Consider the following 19,673-nt stretch of genomic DNA (forward strand, 5'->3'; position numbering starts at 1 on the left):
CCTCCTCCTCTTCCTCTCCAAATATCTTGACATTTGAAAAAGAGGTCGCTCCTCTCCTTGGTTGCAGAGCCTTCCTGGGGTTGTCGTTGTTGTGTGTTGACTCTCTTTGCCTGTTGTCTGGGTTGTGTTTTGGGTCGCCTGCTGAGGAGGAGGAGGAGGAAATGGCGGCCTAAATTAAGAGAGTGTTCTTCCGGAAACACTCTGCTGCTGAAAACTGGGGCAGCGCAAAACAAATAAATGGCAGTAGTGGCCCATAGGGAAACATCAGGGAATGCTTGCCCTGGTATCTGCCTAGGCTTCCCATGGGAAAGGGCTCTCCTGTCTTTGCCTATGGGAAAGCGTCTCCCTGTCTTTCCCTATGAGAAAGCTTTCCCCTATGTTTCTCTGTGGGCAAGTGTTCTCCACCATTTTCCTCAGGGCAAGTATTCATCCGTGATTCTCCATGGGCAAATGTGGTTTCCTACTGTCATTGGTTTTAGTATGTCCTCAGCATAGCTTCCTGTTGCTTCTCCCAATTTAAAAGTATTTGGTCTGTTTCTAAGGCTGCATCTGCACTGCCAAAACAAAGTGGTTTGATACCACTTTAATAGCCATTGCTTGGTGCCAGGGAGTCATGGGAATGGTAGTTTCTAGTGGATCCAGGGTTCTCTGACAGAGGAGGCTGAATAATGTCTCACAAAACTACAGCTGCTAGAATTCCATACTTCTGAGCCGGGGGAGTTAAAGCAAACTGCATTATTATTTCTGCAGTGGGGATACAGCCCTGGTTGGGAATATATATGTGTGTGTATGTGTGTGAGAGAGAGCTCTGGTGCCACAACAAGCTACAATTCCCAGAGTTCCATAGCATTGAGCCATGGCAGTTAAAGCAGTGCCAAGCCAGATTATTTTGGCAGTGTGGTGCAGCCTAAATGCAAAGTCACAGTGGGGCTCTGTGTCTCTGTAGAGTTCCTGCCGCTCTTATTAAATGTTCTGTTGGCTGTGAGCTGCTACCCATTAGCACGATTGTTTCTCAGCCCTCAAGTACAGAACTGAATCAGAACCCAAACAGAGAGGCCAAAATAAAGCTGCTTCAGGTCACTTTGGAGATATGCTGTTTAAATGATGTATGCGTCCTAAGAGGCCAGAAGCCGTGCCAAAGCCATGCTCCAGTACTAAGGTTTGGAGTGCAGCTTTGGCACAGCTTCTGGCCTCTTAAGATGCATGTGACATTTAAACAACATACTTCCAAAGTGACCCGAAGCAGCTTTAATGCAGCCTGTCTTTTCAGGCCCTGAGTTGCCCAAGAGCAAATTCAAGGATGACTCAGGGTTTCCTGCTGAATCCTGGTCCTGTTGTTTGCCTGCTGGACTGCTATCTGTTTTGTACTCAAGCAGCCACACCACAGTAGTAAAAGGTAAAGGGCAGTTTCTTGTTCTGGTCTTGCCTTCACTATACAGTAGTCATATGTACTCAGCTCCTCTGTAACCATCTTAATCCACAGATTCAAGCATCCATGGCTTGAAAAATATATATGTTTAAAAAATTCCCAAAGGCAAACCTTGATTTGGCTGTCTTATATAAGGGATACTGTTTTACTATGTCATTGTGTACAATGGGACTTGAGCCTCCATGGATTTTGGTATCTACAGTTGGTCCTGGAACCAAACCCCAGCAGATACCAAGGGCCCACTCTAAAAGACCACAAAAGAACCTACAAATCAATTTATAGAAAGGAACAACACAGAGACAAACAACAGCAAATGAAGTTAAAATATGGAAATCAAAAGTTGAGCCAAACTTTCCATTCTGAAGCTGTTCAAAGACAAGGGGAACAAGAATGTGTTTGCTCCTTGATGAAATGTTCTCATGAGTAGTTTCTCCCATCTCCTTTACTCAGCCTCTGGATTGATATTGACAGATCATGTACTTTTGATATTGTCATTCTGAGCTATTTAAGACTATATTGGTATACCCCAGCACCATGAATCAGGCCCAGAAACAAATCATACTGAACAATAACTTGTAGAACATATTTTGTAGTTTGGAGGATTGAGTTATTTGGAGGTGGAGGTCAGATATGATGACCTTAATTTTGACAACATAGACTTGTGATTGGAGCTGGACTGCAGGAGCAAAGATGTTTATGGCAAAACATATTGTGACATTGAGCTGGAATTAATGGATTTATTTGGCTTTTGTTCAATCTGTGTGATGATTAAATTATTTAGAAATGGACATGAAGAAGCTTTATCGTTACCTATATGTTTCCTTGAATGCATACTTGAATTGCTGTCACAGAGTTGAGAAAATGAATACTGGATCTTTAACATAGTAAGTGATCTGGTTGATCTTTCATCTTGAAAAACTGAAAGGGACTGTGTCTGGGATCTATTAGTCAACAGGTCATATGGTTGCACACGTAACACAACACTTTATACTGCATGAGTAACAGTGGCATCACTTGTAGTCAGCTGTTGGCTATTGTTATTCCTGATTGGTGGATATTTTGAGATCTGAGAAGAAGCACAAGTTGTCAGTGTACAAAGAATTATGAAATTGTATTTTAGTCCTTATATACACTTACTTAGGAGTGAATCTATGGGCTTATTTCTGTATAAGATTGCAACGATAGTGGCGCTAACCTTTGTGTGTTTAGAGATTTGGGGCTGAAAAGTATAATGTAATTTGAAAGTAAATTTAATATAGCTCTTTTTTCCATTCAAAGTCTAGAATAGTTAAACTGCCAGACATAAAGGAAAATGTTAATTACTTCAAAATAATAATGAAAAAGCTAATCATTAGACTCCAGCAAACATAGTAAAGAACTAGAAAGCATGGCAACAAAATGCTTCTGCGAAGAAAAAGCTGAAACGTCCATTGACATGACAAAAAAGTGATAAAAAACAAAATGTACAGTATGGTTCCTGTATCTGTGGGACCAGTAACCATGGTTTGGCTTGCCCACGCCTGAAAAAAGTATGTTCTCTCTAGGCATTTTCTAGGTCCTCCAGTGTGATTCTATGGTGTGCTTCCAGCAGAAGGTGCTCATTTTAATAGGGTTCATTATTATCCACAGTTTCAAATTTCCACAGGAACTTGCAGATATGGAGGTCATATTCTATATAGCAATGAATTTCTTTCAAGTTCCAAACAGTGCTAGTGTCATAATGAGAGCCAAGGTGAGTCCCTCTCAGAGTCTTCTGAAATGACCTCCAGAAAGTATGGGGATACAACAGAGAGGATGTTACCTACATACCTCAAGGTATGTAGGCTCTGAACTGTATAGAACTTAAGAAGTGGTAATTGTCATAAAATGAGCAAATTGGAAACTATTGGTAACTGCAGTTCGGGCAACATATATGAAATACGGATTTCATAGCACACCTTTGTTAACAGACAGTGATCGAATTTTGTACCAGACAAAAGTATTTAAAAGCCAGGCATGTACTTACAAATACAAGTTATGTTGCTAATGTTTTTGAAATTGTTATTTTTGTTTATAATTTTTGAAAAACATGTTTCTCTATAGAAACAAATATGTTCTTGAAATTCTCAAGTTGGTCAAAGTGATTCTATGAAGAAAAAGCTGTAGGCTGTTTGACTCATACATGAAAGCTGGAGATCTGTGCATGGTTGCTCATACCCTGCAGACTTCACTAGCGTGGTCTTAAAACAGTAAAATGTAATGAGAAAATCATGAACTGATAGAGCTGAGCATTATGTGTCAGAACACCAAACATGTGAACATATAAATTCTGTTAATATATTCCTTTAAAACTTTCATTGAAATAGATGTTTTATGAGAAGCTGTTCCGATACTCTGTTGCTCTTGCTAATTGCAATACGTCTAGAGAAAGTTGGAACCCATATTACAGATGACAATGCACGCTTTTAGAGATCTAGTGATTTAGCTTCCCAGGGTAAGGCTGATATATGGAAAGTTCATTGCAGATGGACTTTGCTTTCAGGCCCTAGTTCTGCTTTCCTCAGTCAACATTATAAAAAGCTCACACTAGTGAATTGTTCTGCTTCACGTAAGCAAGTTGCTTGCTTTCGATCTATAAAATGCCATAAAGCAGGAATCAGTATGGACATTTTCCTTTGCTGTTATACTGAGGCTGTCTTGTATTTAGACAGAGCCAAGAAACAAATAAAGCTAGGACACTGTCTTGTCTTGTTATTTTTGGATACATTTGGGTTCAGATACTGGCTTGGCCATATAAACCCACTGGATGACCTTGGACAAGTCACAGTCTCTCAGTCTCAGGGGATGGTAATGACAAATCCCCTCTGAAGAAATTTGCCAAGAAAACCTGTGATAGCTCACCTTAGAGACAACATAAGTTGGAAACAACTTGAAGGCACACAACAACAACAAACTGAGGATATGCACAAGCTGTTTGAAGTTTTGAAATCTACCATCTGTCCTCTAGATCAGTGATTCCTCAACTTTGGGAATCAGATGTTTTGGACATCTCCCAGAATCCTTGACTTTTGGCCAAGTAGGCTGAGGCTTCTGGGAGTTGAAATCCTAAATCTCTGGAGGACAAATGTTTGGGAATCACTGCTCTAAATCCTTATTTCTCCAGGATATTAAAAACTATATTGATCAAAGCAGTTGTTTGGGCTTCAGAAATGGTTAATACCTCTTTGGGGGGAAGGAAATTTGATTTTAGGAAATTCCTGCTTCCCTTAAAAAGCAATAGTGAGGTCCCTGCTGGCAAAATAGGATCCGTCTCTAAGTTCTTGATAATTTTACAACCTAGAGTTCAACATGCCATTCTTCATTTAAGATACTAGAAAAGGATAGCAGCACCTCCACACCTGCCTGTTTTTAATGGTACAGGGGGAAAGTCCACATAGAACAGATTTGGCCACCCTGGTGGAACATAGGTATTTATATATCGCTTTTGTTTCTCTTGTCTCTCTCAACAGTTTTTGATACCATCAGTCATACTATCCTTCTGTATCATTTGGTGAGTTTAGATGTGAGGGGTGTGTTATAGTAGTCCCAGTTCTTTTAACAGGACAAACTCCATTGGTGATGTTGAAAGATTTTTTGTTCTGTCTCATGACTTCTTACTGGTTTTGACCTATAAAGCCCCATATGGCTTGGGTCCAGGCTATTTGAAGGACTGTATCTCCCTGTATGAGCCCCACATAGTACTGAGATCATCAGGGGAGCCCCTTCTCTCTGTCCCACTACCTCTCAGGAGCGTTTGGTGGGAACAAGAGAGAGGGCCTTCTCTGTAGCTGCTCCCAAACTCTGGAACTCCTTCCCTAGAGAGGCCAGGATGGCTCCATCTTTGCTTTCTTTTCAACAGCAGATAAAAACGTTTTTATGCTGCCAGGCCTTCGCATATTGATATGGGTACTGTTTTGCTTTTATTTGGAAAATTTTAAAATTTCAGTGTAATGTTTTTAATTATTTGAATTGTTTAATTGTTTTTTAACTTTTAATGTTTTATAATGTTTTAACTTGGACTGTTTCAGATTTGTTAGCTGCCTTCAGTTTTTGTACTGGAAGGAAGGTGGGATATAAATAAACAGAATAATAATAATGTGTGATTTCACAAGGATGCATCTGATCCATTAAGGTTTTCAGCATTTATATCAAGCCACTGGGAAAAAACAGCTGGAGTGTCATGACACAGTTGTACCTCTGTTTTCTGTCTGCTAATCTGAGGGTAGAAGCTGAACTTTGTAGTAGTTGCTCAGGGGCAGTTTTGAAATGGGTGAACAATCTGAAACATAATCCAACCAAGACAGTGATGCAATGGGTAAGGAAGTTGATTAATCAGGACAGAGTTGTTCATCTGGTTCTGAGCATGAGATTACTCTGTTACTCAAGGCCCAAAATCAACAGCCTGAGAACTTCAAATCTTAGTGCTGTCTGTGGAAGTGTAGGTGGCAGTTGTGATGGCTAGGAATGCCTTATGCCAATTTGGGCTCACAGTTGATACAGCCCCTGCTACCCCCTTTGTAGGATTTGCTTTGGTTGCTCATGTCTGGACTAATACTAAACCATTGTAATGCATCTTACATGGGGCTAGATGATCCAGAACTTCAGTTGGTACAGAATGTAGTTGTTTTGAAGTCAAAACTTGTGTGCATTATGTCAATTGTATATCAGTTTTGCTGGCTGCTTGTCTGCTTCCAAGCCCAAAGGAAAGTGTAGATATGCAACAGTCATGGGTTAGGAGGTCATATTTGCTTTCCCAGATGACCTTGAAGGGCTGCACCCTATCTCATGCATTGCTCAGGAAATAACCTAGAAGTTGACTTCTGCATCATTTCTTCTTGAAACAGAGGTATGTCCTGGGCTTGAAATAGACCACTGAGGACTGAAAACGAGGCACAATTGCTCCCATGCTACTAGGGAGTGTTGAGGTCATTTGAGGGCAAGTAATCTTTTTTTAAAAAATGAGGGCCACAAAAATGGCCTTGGGGCCATAGGTTCCCCATTCCTGCCTTAAATGGTTTGAAATCCTGTTACTTGAGGTGTCATCTATGTCTGTATGATCTTACCTGGATTTCAGACTGGCCACGGAGACCTTGTTCACAGGCCTTCTAAGAGTTACAGATTGGTATATACATGAGATGGAAAGAAGTATCCTTAGTTTACTTCCTGTGTTCTTTTATTTTCTTTAAACACATTATTTTGAGGGGAGGGGGCCTCTCCTGGGCCCAAAATGGGTGGCCAGTGGGGCTCTCCACTGCACCCTCCCCCATTCCCTCCACTCTCCACAAATGCCCTAATAATCCTTTGGGAATTCTCCCCTGATCATTTTAGACTCAGCAAAGACTTTAAAAAAAACCCAACAGGAGATGGCCCACAAATCACTTCTGCTTCACTCCCAATTTTATGGAAAAAAAGCCTCTCCTGGGCCCAAAACATTGCCATTCCCTATCTGAAAACCTCACAGTGATAGCCTTTATGGATAATGGAGGCTTTCTGTCCTCAAGCTTTTGTCACACTTCCTGTGTATTTAGCAACAGAGAGGAGCAATGCCAATACTGTATACTCCCCCCTGGCTGCTCTCTGGATGACTGCCTGAGCAATCCACACTCAATGGTTTTCCTCTCCTGCCAGCTGATCAAGGCAGGAATCCAAAGTTCTTTTCTGTTGAACACTTTAACGCCACTCTCTCTTTCTCAGCTCAGTTTTTAAAATCCTGCCTTGCCAGTTGGTTGAGGTTTCCTCACTCTCGCCATCTATACTATTATACTTTCTTGAATTCCAAAGATAGTTGATAGGTTTTAGAGATGGCAGCAATACTTAGTGGTGCCATGAAAAAAAATATACAGAGGTTGAAGCTGAGATTGAAGACTCATGCTTGCCCTCAGACAAAAAGAGGAAGCAAATGAGTGAGGATCCAGCCTCTTAAAACTACTCTACCTACTTTGTTGTTGTTGTTAACTGCTTTCGAGTCGATCTTGACCCATAGCTACATTCTGGATGAGACATCTCCAAGACTCCCTGTCCTTCACTGTTCTTAGTTCCTGCAAAGTCATACCCATGACTCCTTAATATAGTCCATCCATCTATCATGCAGCTCTCCTCTCTTTCTATTTCCCTCTACCTTTCTTAGCATTATTGTTTTTTCCCAGTGAGTCCTCTCTTCTCAAGATGTGTCCAAAGTATGACAGCCTCAGTTTTGTCATCTTGACTTCCAGGGAGATTTCTGGCATGCCAAGTCATAGAATGAGAAAAGATGAAGGTAGTATGGAGCAGTTGACTGCTTCCCAGCAAGTCTCTTTTCAGGAATTATTGGAGTCAGAATTGAGAAAACCTTTTATTTCTTCATGTGACACTGAAACAGAGGGGCTGGCAGTAGAAGAGAAACAAAAAGTGGAATTGAATTTTTAAAACAGATAAGACAGAAGGGGTAAGATGGAAGAGGGGAGATTTTGATTAGGAAGATACAAGATATGGGGAGGCACTAAGAATAAGGGGGTACCAGATATCAATTAAATGGTTTGAAACGGCGGCAAAAATGGAAGTGGCTGCTTCAGTATAAGAAGCAGGTATCTCTGAGATGAAGGAAATGGTTAAGGAAATGGTGGATAGGCAAATTAGAGATTCCTGTTTAATCTTATCAGGGAGATGAACAGAATTTTAGCTTTGGCAGAGAGGATGATAAAATCACTCTCTGTAGTGTATTTGAAAGGAACATTAAACATTCAGGTAGATTATTTGAACAGGCACAGGATCAGCCAACTGAAATGGTCATTAAATCAGGAGGTTTTCTAATCATTGAACAGCTCATTAGGATCAAATGATGTTTGCTTCTGGCAGCAATTCCAAATTAAAAAGATTTTTTCCCCTATAGATGGCAGCATAGATACTGAACAGCAAGATGCTGTAACAGCAACATGGCCAAAGGGAATTTCTGCCATAACCAGTTCTGCAGAGAGTAATAAAAAAGATAAAGTTAGAATGGACACAGATAGTGTTAATTGCACCCTACTGGCCATGTGGTCCGTGGTTATTGCACATGTTGATCATATTACTTCTTCATCTGCTACAAAGGGAGGATCAGCTAGTTCAAGATCAGCTAGTTCAGCCCAAATGGCTGAAGCATGTGTATTGGAACAGCAACATTTGAAAAATCAAGGGTATTTTGATTTGGTGGTGAATCCTGGTTTAAAGGTCCACTCTGAGGATATATGAGATGACCTGGAATTCCTTCAAGAAGTGATGTTCAGATAAGAAGGTTTCCATTGATCAGATTCAGGTAGGAAGTATTTTAGACTAAATACAGGATAGCATGATGAAGGCCAAATGAAAGCCAAATACTTTAAAGAAGGCCAAATATTTTGAAGAGGCAAGTGGCAGTGCTGTTGACAATATTGGCACCTTTTATCCTCTTGAAAAGGTTTTTGAAGGGGGCTACCCTAAAGGTGACTCCTGTGATACACAGTTTTTCACCTTGGAATTTGAATTTAGTGCTAATTGTGTTGAGGCATTTCAGGAGACATCTCTGTGGATTTTATTGCCAAATGTAGCCTTTTTGATTGTGAGAAAAGTGTCTTGCTGCTCTGTCTATACATCCAACATTGTGAAGGTTTGAGGAGCACAAAGTGATGTTGATTTTACATCCAACATTCATTCCAAAAAGTGTAGCTGTGAAAAGTTATGATACAACTGTATATTTGCCAACTTTTTGCCCAAATTCATCCCATCATTTGGAGAGGAAATGGCATTCTTTGTATGTCAGAAGGGCTTTGAGGACTTATATAAAGAGAATGAGAGTAATATGTTGTTCTGAGGCCATGTTTGTTTCCTTTCATCCTAAGTCTCATCATCAAGAATTGTGTTGGCAAGGTGGATTGAAGCTTCATTTTCTCAAATATGAAGAGGCCTAAAATGTGTTGGCAGATTTGACTATATCCCACAACAAGAGCTTTTCAAGTGTTGGCTTCTTTAAAGAATCTTCAACTTTTATAAAAACACTATATTCAATGGGGCTCGAGCGTACACACTACTTGCCTTATGCAGGGGGTTCGGAACGGATCCCCATGTAAGGCAAGGGCGCACTATTTTTAAATATATACTGATTTCAAAAAGCATTCCTTGATTTTGCCATTTTGCATAAGAGACATTGTTTTACTGTACCCTTGCATATAATGGGGCTTGAACATCCACGCATATTGGTACTGGGGTGGATGGGGCTGGACCAAACCCCAGCAGATACCAAGGGCCCACGTAGAAAAACAAAGCATATTGCTTCTGCAAAGCTGACCTACTTTGAGTGATATGTCTGAGAGAAAAGACATGGCAAGGCTTTAGTAACTATGTTGAGCTGAGAGAGATACTGGGGCTAATGTCTTCAATGGAAAAGGACTTTGGATCCCTGCCTTGAGCATTTGGCACAAGGGGAAAACCTATGATTGTAGATTGCTCACACAATCATCCAAGAATAATTCCCAGTGAGTGCCAACCTCTCACTCTTCCCTTTCTCTTATGATTGTGTGCCTAGCTTGTTATCGTCTGAAACATATAAAAAAGTCCCAAACTGGGCAAAAAACATGATGATGATGATAGATCTAGATTTCCCCCCTATTTGTAGGTGTCCTTCCTAAGCAAAAGGGAATGGGGAGATGAGATCACCTTAGCAGATCTGCCCTTACACTGTACCCTGGTGATGCCTTCCATGTTGTTTTGGAAGGTCCTTATTGTAGGTAGGAGAAAGGAATCAGCAATGGGTACCTTTTCCCCACCCATTTGCTCAAATGTGAAAACATTTCCTGGATGGAAGATGATACTTGACTCTAAGGCCATATTTGATGCTTCATTACTTTTCTAATAAACCTGTCATCCTGCTTTTCTATTTGTCTCCAATTGATAATAGCACCTGTACTTTCATTTGGGCGAACTGGAGGCTAACTTTACGGAAGGAAGCATTCCAAATCAGTTCATACTGATGGCAGTGACCATGATTCCTACATCTGAATAACTTTATCAGAGGAATTTGTTACTAAATACTTATATATTCTCATATGAAGCTCAAGTTGATGCTGAAAGTGTATGAATAGGTTATCCTTTGAAAACCCATCATATTTTAGTGTGTGTATTGCCTATAAAAGAGTTCCAGTGTGGTGGAGTGGTTGGAGTGTTGCACTCAAATTCTGGAGAGTAGACTTTGAATTCCCAGGCAAATCACACTCTCTTGGCCTCAGATAAAGGCAAAGGCAAACCCCTTCTGAACAAGTCTTGCCAAGAAAATTCCATGATAAGTTTGCTATAGGGTTGCTGTAAGTTGAAGTCAACTTGAAGGCACATAGGTACAAGAACAACAATGCCTATAATTTCCTAGATCTGAATGATCTTTTGTAGCCCACTGCTGATGCTTGTTCAGGCTTTCTTGCCCAATCAATATAGTCTTCCTGTCTTTAAAGTATTGAGAAGAAAAGCAGGAAGACATTAAAACACTCTCTTCCAGAATATAATATGATTCATTTGTATCCTGACTGAAGCTAATTGAAAACAAAAATTTAGCTTCCTGGAATCTTCCTGAGATGCCACACAGCTGTAGGAGATTTGTTTTTAATGTTTGGGCAGTTTATTATTGCAGAGGTAGAAACATTTCTTTTTGCAAAGATGTGAACTTTTTTTAATATCAAAATGCATTCTCAGTTGTATTCTGGGAAAACTGACATTTTAAAATGAAATGAGTGTGTGTTGATTTGCTTTTTTCACCAGATGTCACCCTATGGTTCAGTTGAGAAAAGAGATGAAATGTATTAGACATGTACATACCTCCCAAAATGCTAGCCTGAAAAACTGGCAATGTTTGTACTTGGTAAAAAAGTCATGAAAGGCTTGTCTTTTTCATATTTTAAGTGGTTTATATCTAGACACCATGTGAAATGGTGATTTTGTAATTGTAATTGCTTTTCCACCACACTGTGACAAATACATGTCTTGTTTTAGATACTTACTGTAGTGGGAATTCTATGAACTGTGTATTTGAGAGTGTTAGAAATATATTCAGAATAAAAAGTACTTGTTTAGTTTGTAATAGCTCCAAAGAAGAGTCCTTGTGTTCCAAAAAGGTGTTGATTCTCAAAGCACTATTTTTATTTATAGAAAAGGCCACAAATGAGTACAACACTGCGGAAGACTGGGGAGTTATTATGGATATATGTGACAAAGTTGGAAGCACTCCTAATGGGTAAGACATTTTCTACAGCCTGCCAACTGTCTCTGAATTGTCGTTTTGTATGTCTGCTAATGAATCTGTGCCTGGATCTAAGAGGCAGTTCTATTCATTCCAGACATTTTAGACATGTAGGCAAAGTAATATATTTCTATTATGAAAAAATTAAGATTGATTTAATACACAAAGAGTAAATGGAACTAGTTGTCTCCAGAACCTGTTTGGAGTGTTTGTAAAGAAATGCAACATCCTTAATATGGGGAATCCAGTAAAGATCATTGAAGTCAGGACCAAAGATAACACATGCACACCTTCACTTGTAATGATTGTGTGTGTCTCATTACTAGTCAGCTGTCATTACAATTTTTATACAGTGAACCTTTCTGTTGTTAATTGCCATAAAGTTGACTTTGACCCTATGACTGAAAGACTTCCAAGGGACAAAACAGACAGTCCCTTTGTGGTAGCTTCCTGTTGGCCTGGGGGCATGTTGTTTAGATGACTCACGTCCCCAAGCCAGCAGGAAGCCTCCGTGAAGCCGCCTGCCTGACCACATGGAGTGCAGCTTTACGAAATTCCAGCAGCATCGTGTTTAGACTCCACATTCTGCAGGAGCACTGCAAAGCTGTAGCGATGGAAAAGCTGGTGTTTTACCAGCTCAAAAAGAAGTGGCTTTCTGCTGCTTCTTTTTTGCGCCGGCAAACAACCAGGTTGGGGCCTGACATGCAGTTGCCATGGCTCCAACCTGGCTTTCAAGCCTCTCTTTTAGGCCCCAAGTTACCCTTGCTCAACAGCCTTGCTCAGGTTCAGCCTGCTTTGCTTTAATAACCATTTATTTATCTTGTAAGCAGTGCATGGTATCCATAGAGCCCTTTTCCTGCAACACTTTTCAAATTAGTTTATTTCCTCCTTATCAGCTTTCTTCACAGTGAATCTCAGTTTACTGTAAAAAAAATTGTGAATAAACTATTTAAAAATGTGTATTTGCTTGGATATGCCAATATTTTATTCAGGCTTTGAAAGCAATCCACATTTTATTTTATCTGAATGAGAAGACATGTGTGCCAAGCTGTAGTTAGTGAATCACTTCATTTTCTACAGCTGGGTAACTTTCTATGTGAGATTATCATTGTTGAATTTAAACCTGAACATCAGCATGTGATTAAAGCAGAGGAGAAACAGTCAAAAAGCGGAGGCCTATTAGACCTTTTCATTCCTTCAAATTCTGTATGAAATCAAGAGGTGAAAGAGTACTGCTCCTGCCCCATTTAGTTGTGTGCAAAGCCTTTTTCTGGAGGGGAATGGCAGGTATGATTCTGCTTCCCCTACATGCATCAGCTGTGTCCAGAATGTAAAATAAGGGCATATTATTGAGGCATTAAGTAATGGTTTGAAGTGGGAGAAATGATAGGCTGGTTGCATGTTTACAGTTTTCCCATTTTATTCTGAACATGTTATCTTGTCTGTACAATGAGATAGCCTTCCTAATAAGTATGCATCTGACACCATACTGAGGTTGCAAGCATTATAGGTTGCAAGCATTATTCACTGAAGTCACTTTAACTTCCCTTTGAATTGTTAACTGCAAGACATGCCTGAAGGAGGTTTTTTTTTGGTATTTCTTCCTTGCAACAGTTGTCATTTTTTAATTATGTGCTTAAGAGTCTGACACTTGCATTATTTTTCTAGAGCAAAAGACTGCCTTAAAGCTATTTTGAAGAGAGTAAATCACAAAGTACCCCATGTTGCTCTGCAGGCCCTAACTGTAAGTATCATATGTGAGTTATTTCATGATCTTTTTTATATATATAGTCGCCCTTCCTAACTCGCGGATCTGAGATTTGCAACCTTGATTATGCACGGAGGGGCAACCTCCATTACTTTTAATGACATGCACACAGGCATGCCCTATTCAAGTCCATGAGGCTTGAATACGTGCGAGCCTCCGTTTTCACGTGGGGGGCGGGGGCGGAATGGTTCCCCTGTGCAAATGGAGGGCCAACTGTAGTTCTCGTAAGACAATGGTTATGTCTTATATAGTGAATAGTTAAGAGAATTCATGTTTGAATAACATTAATATTGGTTGGGAGAGATGATGTAGTTACCCTTTTCAGTAGTTAAATGGATACAATTTTATTTTCTGTATGTTTCCTCAATTTTGACCACAATTTTATTTGTTAGCTGTTAGGAGCTTGTGTTTCAAACTGCGGAAAAATTTTCCACTTAGAAATCTGCTCACGTGACTTTGCCAGTGAAGTACGTGTTATAATAAACAAGGTAAGACCCTACCATGTATTACACATACTGAAAGTCAAAGGGCCTGAACAGACAGGCCAAAATAAAGCTGCTTTGGGTTACTTTGGAGGTATGCTGTTTAAATGATGCATGCATCCTAAGAGGCCAGAAGCCGCGCCAAAGCCACGGTCCAGTCCTAAGGACTGGAGCACAGCTTTGTCACCTCTTCTGGCCTCTTAAAATGTGTGTGTCATTTAAACAGCATACCTCCAAAATGACCCGAAGCAGCTTTATTTTGGCCTGTCTGTTCAGGCCCAAAGTTAAATGCGTTGAAACAATGTCCTTAGTTCTGTAGGATATATCTCTGGTGTTGGCTTTGGTTGGAGATATGGGCATAATAAGGAGAATTCAATGGAAGAAGTAGGTGGGTTGAGACTATACAATACTATGAAATTATGTGGCACAATGGAATTCATTACTATTCATTACTATTGTGAAGAAAATTAACTTTTTGCGGAATCTGAAGTGACAGCTGTCATGCAGGAGCAATAGACTGGAAAAAAAGGCAAGCTGTTCAGTGTGATGGAAGAATAGGAAGAGTAGAAACATTTGCTTGTCTTGAAATTTTATCATATATTTTAGGGATGGCATTTATAATTATTCTATGTAGACTCCTTACCAGTGTCTGTTATTATGGCTTGGTATTAAAATTAAGCTGTTCAAACCATGTACAAACATAGGCCAGGATCTAGATTGACATTTAGCTTAGCCATTCTTAATGTTATTATTTACCTTTTGTTTAAACATCTGACCTTCTGTTATATCATTTCCTTTTAAAGTCAGAGGAATGGCATGGAGGATTAGGAATCCAGAATGAATTTCATAGATCCAAATTGTAATTTCTGCAAAACCTGTATTGTAAGCCATGCTGTAGGATTTTAATATTTGTTGGTTTCTCTATTTTCTCTGTTTTTTAGGCTCATCCTAAAGTATGTGAAAAATTAAAAGCTTTAATGGTGGAATGGTCTGAAGAATTTCAGAAAGACCCACAATTTAGTCTGATATCAGCAACTATTAAATCTCTTAAGGAAGAAGGGGTTACATTTCCCACTGCTGGACCACAGGTAAGACTTCATTTTTGTAGGGAATTTACAGATACAATTTACAGATACAATGGGACATTTAATTTACAGATACAATGGGACATTTAATGAAAGGAACTTTTTGCTTCTTGGTAAATGTCTTATTTTAATATTATTATAGGATTTTTGAGTATACTGTATTGGAGTGGGAACTATATGCAAAATGTGTACCATGCTCTTCAGAAATATTTTTCCCTGAGTGCCTTACAACTGTCAAAACATATGCCATAAAAGCTGTGATACTAGAACCACATAATAATGTATTGTCATCCTAATTTCATAGATGGAGCATTGTAGCATAGCTAAATTTAAGGTCCAGGTATGACAACTGACTTGTAATGGCAATACACACAAAAGCACACATAACAACTGCTCCCTTATTACTCACCCTGCTTTCCTCAACTGAGTGCAGCACATAGCCTCCTCTGCATCATCTCCTTCTCACTTGGAACATGACAGCTCTGAAGGGGAGCAGTTTTTTGAGGCCTCACATGCAAAGATGAACCCTGGAACACAGGGTCCACACACAGGAGAATCTCTGTTTAGAAGTATCATTTTCAGTATAAGGAAAACAATGATTGAAATGGGTTGTGATATGTGTTCTTATGCAGAAGAATATGTAGTGAGTAATACCTGAACAGGCTGCAGACCACTTCTTTTGGTCAGCTTTTTCAGGGCAGAGTGAGTTCAGCAGTTGCTGAAAATCTTATAAAGAATAATACTGTTTGGTCGTTGTGTTTTCAACAGAATCTTTTCTCAAAAGTCATCTAATTTATTCAGTCTTGTCATAGGGTAATCTTACTAACTAGCTCTCTCCTCCCATTTTACTCCCGCCCCCAAATTCCTCCTCCTCCTCCTCCTCCTCCTCCTCCTCAGCAAACTGGTTTTTCAATTACTGTAGTCTGAAGTTGCTTCACAATTACTCCCATACTGGAGACAGCATGATCTGCCTCAAAATAGGAGCAGAATGAGGGAGGAAAGATCACATGAACCCAAGGCCATTCGCGTATCATATTTTTTTGTATTGCATTTGTAATAACTTGTCCCATCTCTGCAGGAAGTCTACGATGTTAACAATCTAACATGACTTAGTGACTCCACTGAATAAGCTACGATACCTCCAAAAAAGAGCTAGTTTTCCATATTCCTGTTCAAATTCCTGTCCCTTATTTGTTTTAAATAGTTTAAACGTGCTTACCACAAGACAACCAACTTAATAACAGTGCTGTTTCTAAAGTACAAGCAAATTTAGCACTCTTTCCACTTGATGTAGCATATTTATCTTGCAAGTACATTTACAGAGTCCCTCAGCTGCCGCCAAGAATGGTGCACCATCAAGCAAAAACAAAGAGGATGAAGATATAGCTAAAGGTAACATATTAGTCCATATATGTGTTGAGTGATAAAGCATTTAAAGTATTTCTGTACTTGTGTTGAGAAATACAGTTTGATGTTTAAAATGCATAACTTTTTTCCATTTAAAGAAGCCGTAATCTGTGAAGCGGAAAGTGCTAGGAAGGTGAAGGCAAAAAGTGGAGTGAGCAGTTTTGAGGTTTTTTTTTTTTTTAATTATTATTGTGGAGGAGGTAGGGAAAACTAGAGGTAGTACTAGTTAACCTATATTGGAAACTGTGTTATTCTGAATTTGTTTTTCCTTTTCATTATGCACTTTGGAATGCTTGTCATATCTTTTTAACAATTTTCTAACCACATTATCATTTTGCAGTGTAACCTGTAAAGATCTGGCACTGATTTTTTTAAAAGATGGTTAACATTTATAAAGTGCTTCATGAGCTGGATGTAATTTCACATATTTAACAAAGCTTCATATTGATTTTGTCAAAATTAAGAGAAGTTAAGAAAGCTTGAGTTAATGCCTTGAACATAGCAAAGATTGTGGAATAGGGGTTCTTGGGGGGGCATGGGCATCTGTAAAAGGTTCAGGGAGGGACACAATACTGGAGAGAATGGTGCCCTTCTCCTTTGTATCCATAAGCTGGAAGGATTGAAAGCCCCAACTGATCTGCTCTGAGTAGATGGCCCATAGAGTGCCCCATCATCCCTGTGTGCTTTGAGGAGCTCATGAGGAACTTCTGATTGTTCTTGCAGTATTTTCCCGAGTATGGTTTTAACAGGGGTTTAGAGATCTATTTGTTCTTCTTCATACCCCGGTGTTGGGAGAAGTTGATAGGTTCTAACTTAATTGTCTGTTTGCACAGAATTGAGTGCAGTGCTGTCTGTGTAAGTTGAAGAGAGGTCCCATGTTCAGAGTCTTTATTTATTTGTTTGTTTGTTTGTTTATGGTATTTATATCCCGCTCTTCAGCCCTAAAGATTCTCAGAACAGCTTACAGATAGTTATTCAGACAGTTCCCTGCCCTCAGGCATACAATCTAAAAAGACATGACACAAAAAAAGAAGAGAATGGTGGTGGGGAAGAGGATCAAGTCCAATGGTTCGTCTCTCTCTCCAAGGCCTGGACCATGACAGATGGACTGGAGGGAGGGCCCTTCTTCTTGCTCTGTCAGGCCCTGATAGAGTTGGGCCTGCCTTTTCACTCCCTCCCAGGCCAGATGATGTCAGATGGCATGGAGGGAGGGCTCTTCTTTCATCTTTACAGAACATATCTTAGGATATAAAAAATACAAATAAACATTTCATCTTTTGAATTTGTTTTTAAAAATGCTTTTTTTGTCTTCCGAATCGTAGCTATTGAATTATCTTTGCAAGAACAAAAACAACAGCAAACAGAAACAAAATCTTTATACCCATCTGTAGAAATTCCACAGAACAATCAAAAAATCTCAAGAAAGGTCCGAGCCTTGTATGACTTTGAAGCTGTTGAGGACAATGAACTCACCTTTAAGACTGGGGATATTATTGTTGTTTTGGATGACAGGTATGTTGTAGTCTAAGGCTTCAGTTTGATGAACTAAACTTATTTGCTGGCATGCATGTCATATTATTGCATGCAGATTATGCTTTTAAAGCTATCCCAGTGATAATTGTAAAACACATTTAAATGTCAATAAATTGTGGTGGATCTGTATGGAAAACAAAAGATAAGTTCCAATTTCTCAACATGTATTGACAGTTTGGAGGCAAGTCAGCCACAATGAACAGTTTATACTCTTTGTGCGAGTAAAGCACAAAGAATATTTTGAGATAGGATATCTTTAATTTCACTGTTTTGATTCTTAAGTGTAACATGCTTTAGAAGCCCATCAGCTCAGGTCTGTGGAGTTGTTCTTCAGTTGTAGAATCAGGAGTTTAAGGGAGTCTGGGTTAATATTGTGCTAAATTTGTTTGGATGAGAGTTGCACTGAAATTAATATAATTTACAAATAGGTATGTTCAGAGTTGTAGCATGCAGTGATCCTGTACCTCTTGCAGTTTATAAGCCTAAAAGGTATTGATGTGTTACTACTTACCAGAAGTGTTGTTTTTGACTAGGCTCTTTAAAAGAACTCAGTTCAGCATTATCACAGCTGAATGGTGAAAATGAGTACAGATTGAGTATCCCTTATCTGGAATTCTGAAATCCAAACTACTCCGAAGGCCAAGACTTTTTGAACTACATGCCTGTTCTGTATTTGCAAGGCTGGAGAGAGATGTTAGTATCTGCGAAATGGCAGGAGGCGTGAATTCATACCAAGCACTATACTTGGATTCACAGCCATTTCACAGATCCTCACTCTCTCTCTGGCCTCATTACGGCTCATTATGTATATGCAAATACAGCTATTCCAAAATCAAAATATGGAACACTTCTGGTCCCAGGAATTTGGATAAGGGATACTCAATTTGTACATCAGTTCAGACATTGTGGTAAGCTCTGGTTTAACATTGAATACAACATCACTTTATTTATTTTTTTCAGTAGTTTTACTATGATGAGCTCAAAACAATTTTGCATCAGCTTTCAGTGGGCTACAGTTAATTATTTGATTCCCCTAAACTCTACTTGATTAGAGAAACAAGCCAAAATTACAAGCCATGGTTTGGATAGAAGCTTCTAATCTCACACACTGCTGGAAGAGGGAAAGAGAGTAATTATAGCTCATAAACCTAAGCCTCATTCATCTGAATGCAGCATAGAAGTTTCTCAAGGGTCTTGAAATGGCTTATAGGCTCGAGTCCATGAGCTCTATATTATGTAGCTTATAAATAAATCTTGGGCTGTTTAAGAACTTGCATCCTAGTACTTTTCCTTATTGTGAAATTGATTATAGTCTTGGAATAAGTAACATTACCCATTGTTGGGAATTGAAAAGTAGTAAGCAAGAAAGGCATGGCTAATTTTCATGGTATTTAAAATTTTAACACTGTTTAAAGCCTGTTTAATGTACCAATTTCAAATATTATAGCAAATGTTTAATTGGCTGGTTTATTCCAATTACCATATATACTTTTCTATAAATTGAACAATTTATGCCTAAAATTGACCCCAAAATCCCAGGTGGACTTATTTATGGGTCAGTATGGTAATGTAATAGCAGCTCTTTCAGATTTCCCCATACAGTGAAAAGATCAGTTTCTTTCTCTCTTGAGCCAAGCAGAAAGAGTCTTGGGTGACCGATTGCTGTTAAACAAACCAAGTTCCTCTCCTGCACCACCACTGTCTGGGAAGTGAAGGCTGAAATGAAGGCTGA

The 19,673-nt window shown here is 39.3% G+C and overlaps 1 protein-coding gene across 3 annotated transcripts in view; it reads left to right on the top strand.

Moving 5' to 3' along the window:
• The window catches only part of STAM2 (signal transducing adaptor molecule 2), a 31,683-nt gene that overhangs the window by 811 nt on the left and 11,199 nt on the right, over window positions 1–19,673 (top strand). For 2 of the 3 annotated variants that reach the window (XM_042465422.1, XM_042465412.1), the window contains exons 2-7: window positions 11,576–11,660; window positions 13,335–13,410; window positions 13,827–13,922; window positions 14,858–15,004; window positions 16,324–16,393; window positions 17,731–17,920. In XM_042465422.1, the coding sequence (XP_042321356.1) occupies window positions 11,576–11,660; window positions 13,335–13,410; window positions 13,827–13,922; window positions 14,858–15,004; window positions 16,324–16,393; window positions 17,731–17,920 (664 nt within the window). The remainder of the gene's footprint in view (window positions 1–11,575; window positions 11,661–13,334; window positions 13,411–13,826; window positions 13,923–14,857; window positions 15,005–16,323; window positions 16,394–17,730; window positions 17,921–19,673) is intronic. The other variant, XM_042465431.1, reaches the window with a different exon arrangement.

The sequence above is a fragment of the Sceloporus undulatus genome, chromosome 1 (assembly GCF_019175285.1).
Source record: "Sceloporus undulatus isolate JIND9_A2432 ecotype Alabama chromosome 1, SceUnd_v1.1, whole genome shotgun sequence".
Taxonomy (NCBI): Eukaryota; Metazoa; Chordata; class Lepidosauria; order Squamata; family Phrynosomatidae; genus Sceloporus; species Sceloporus undulatus.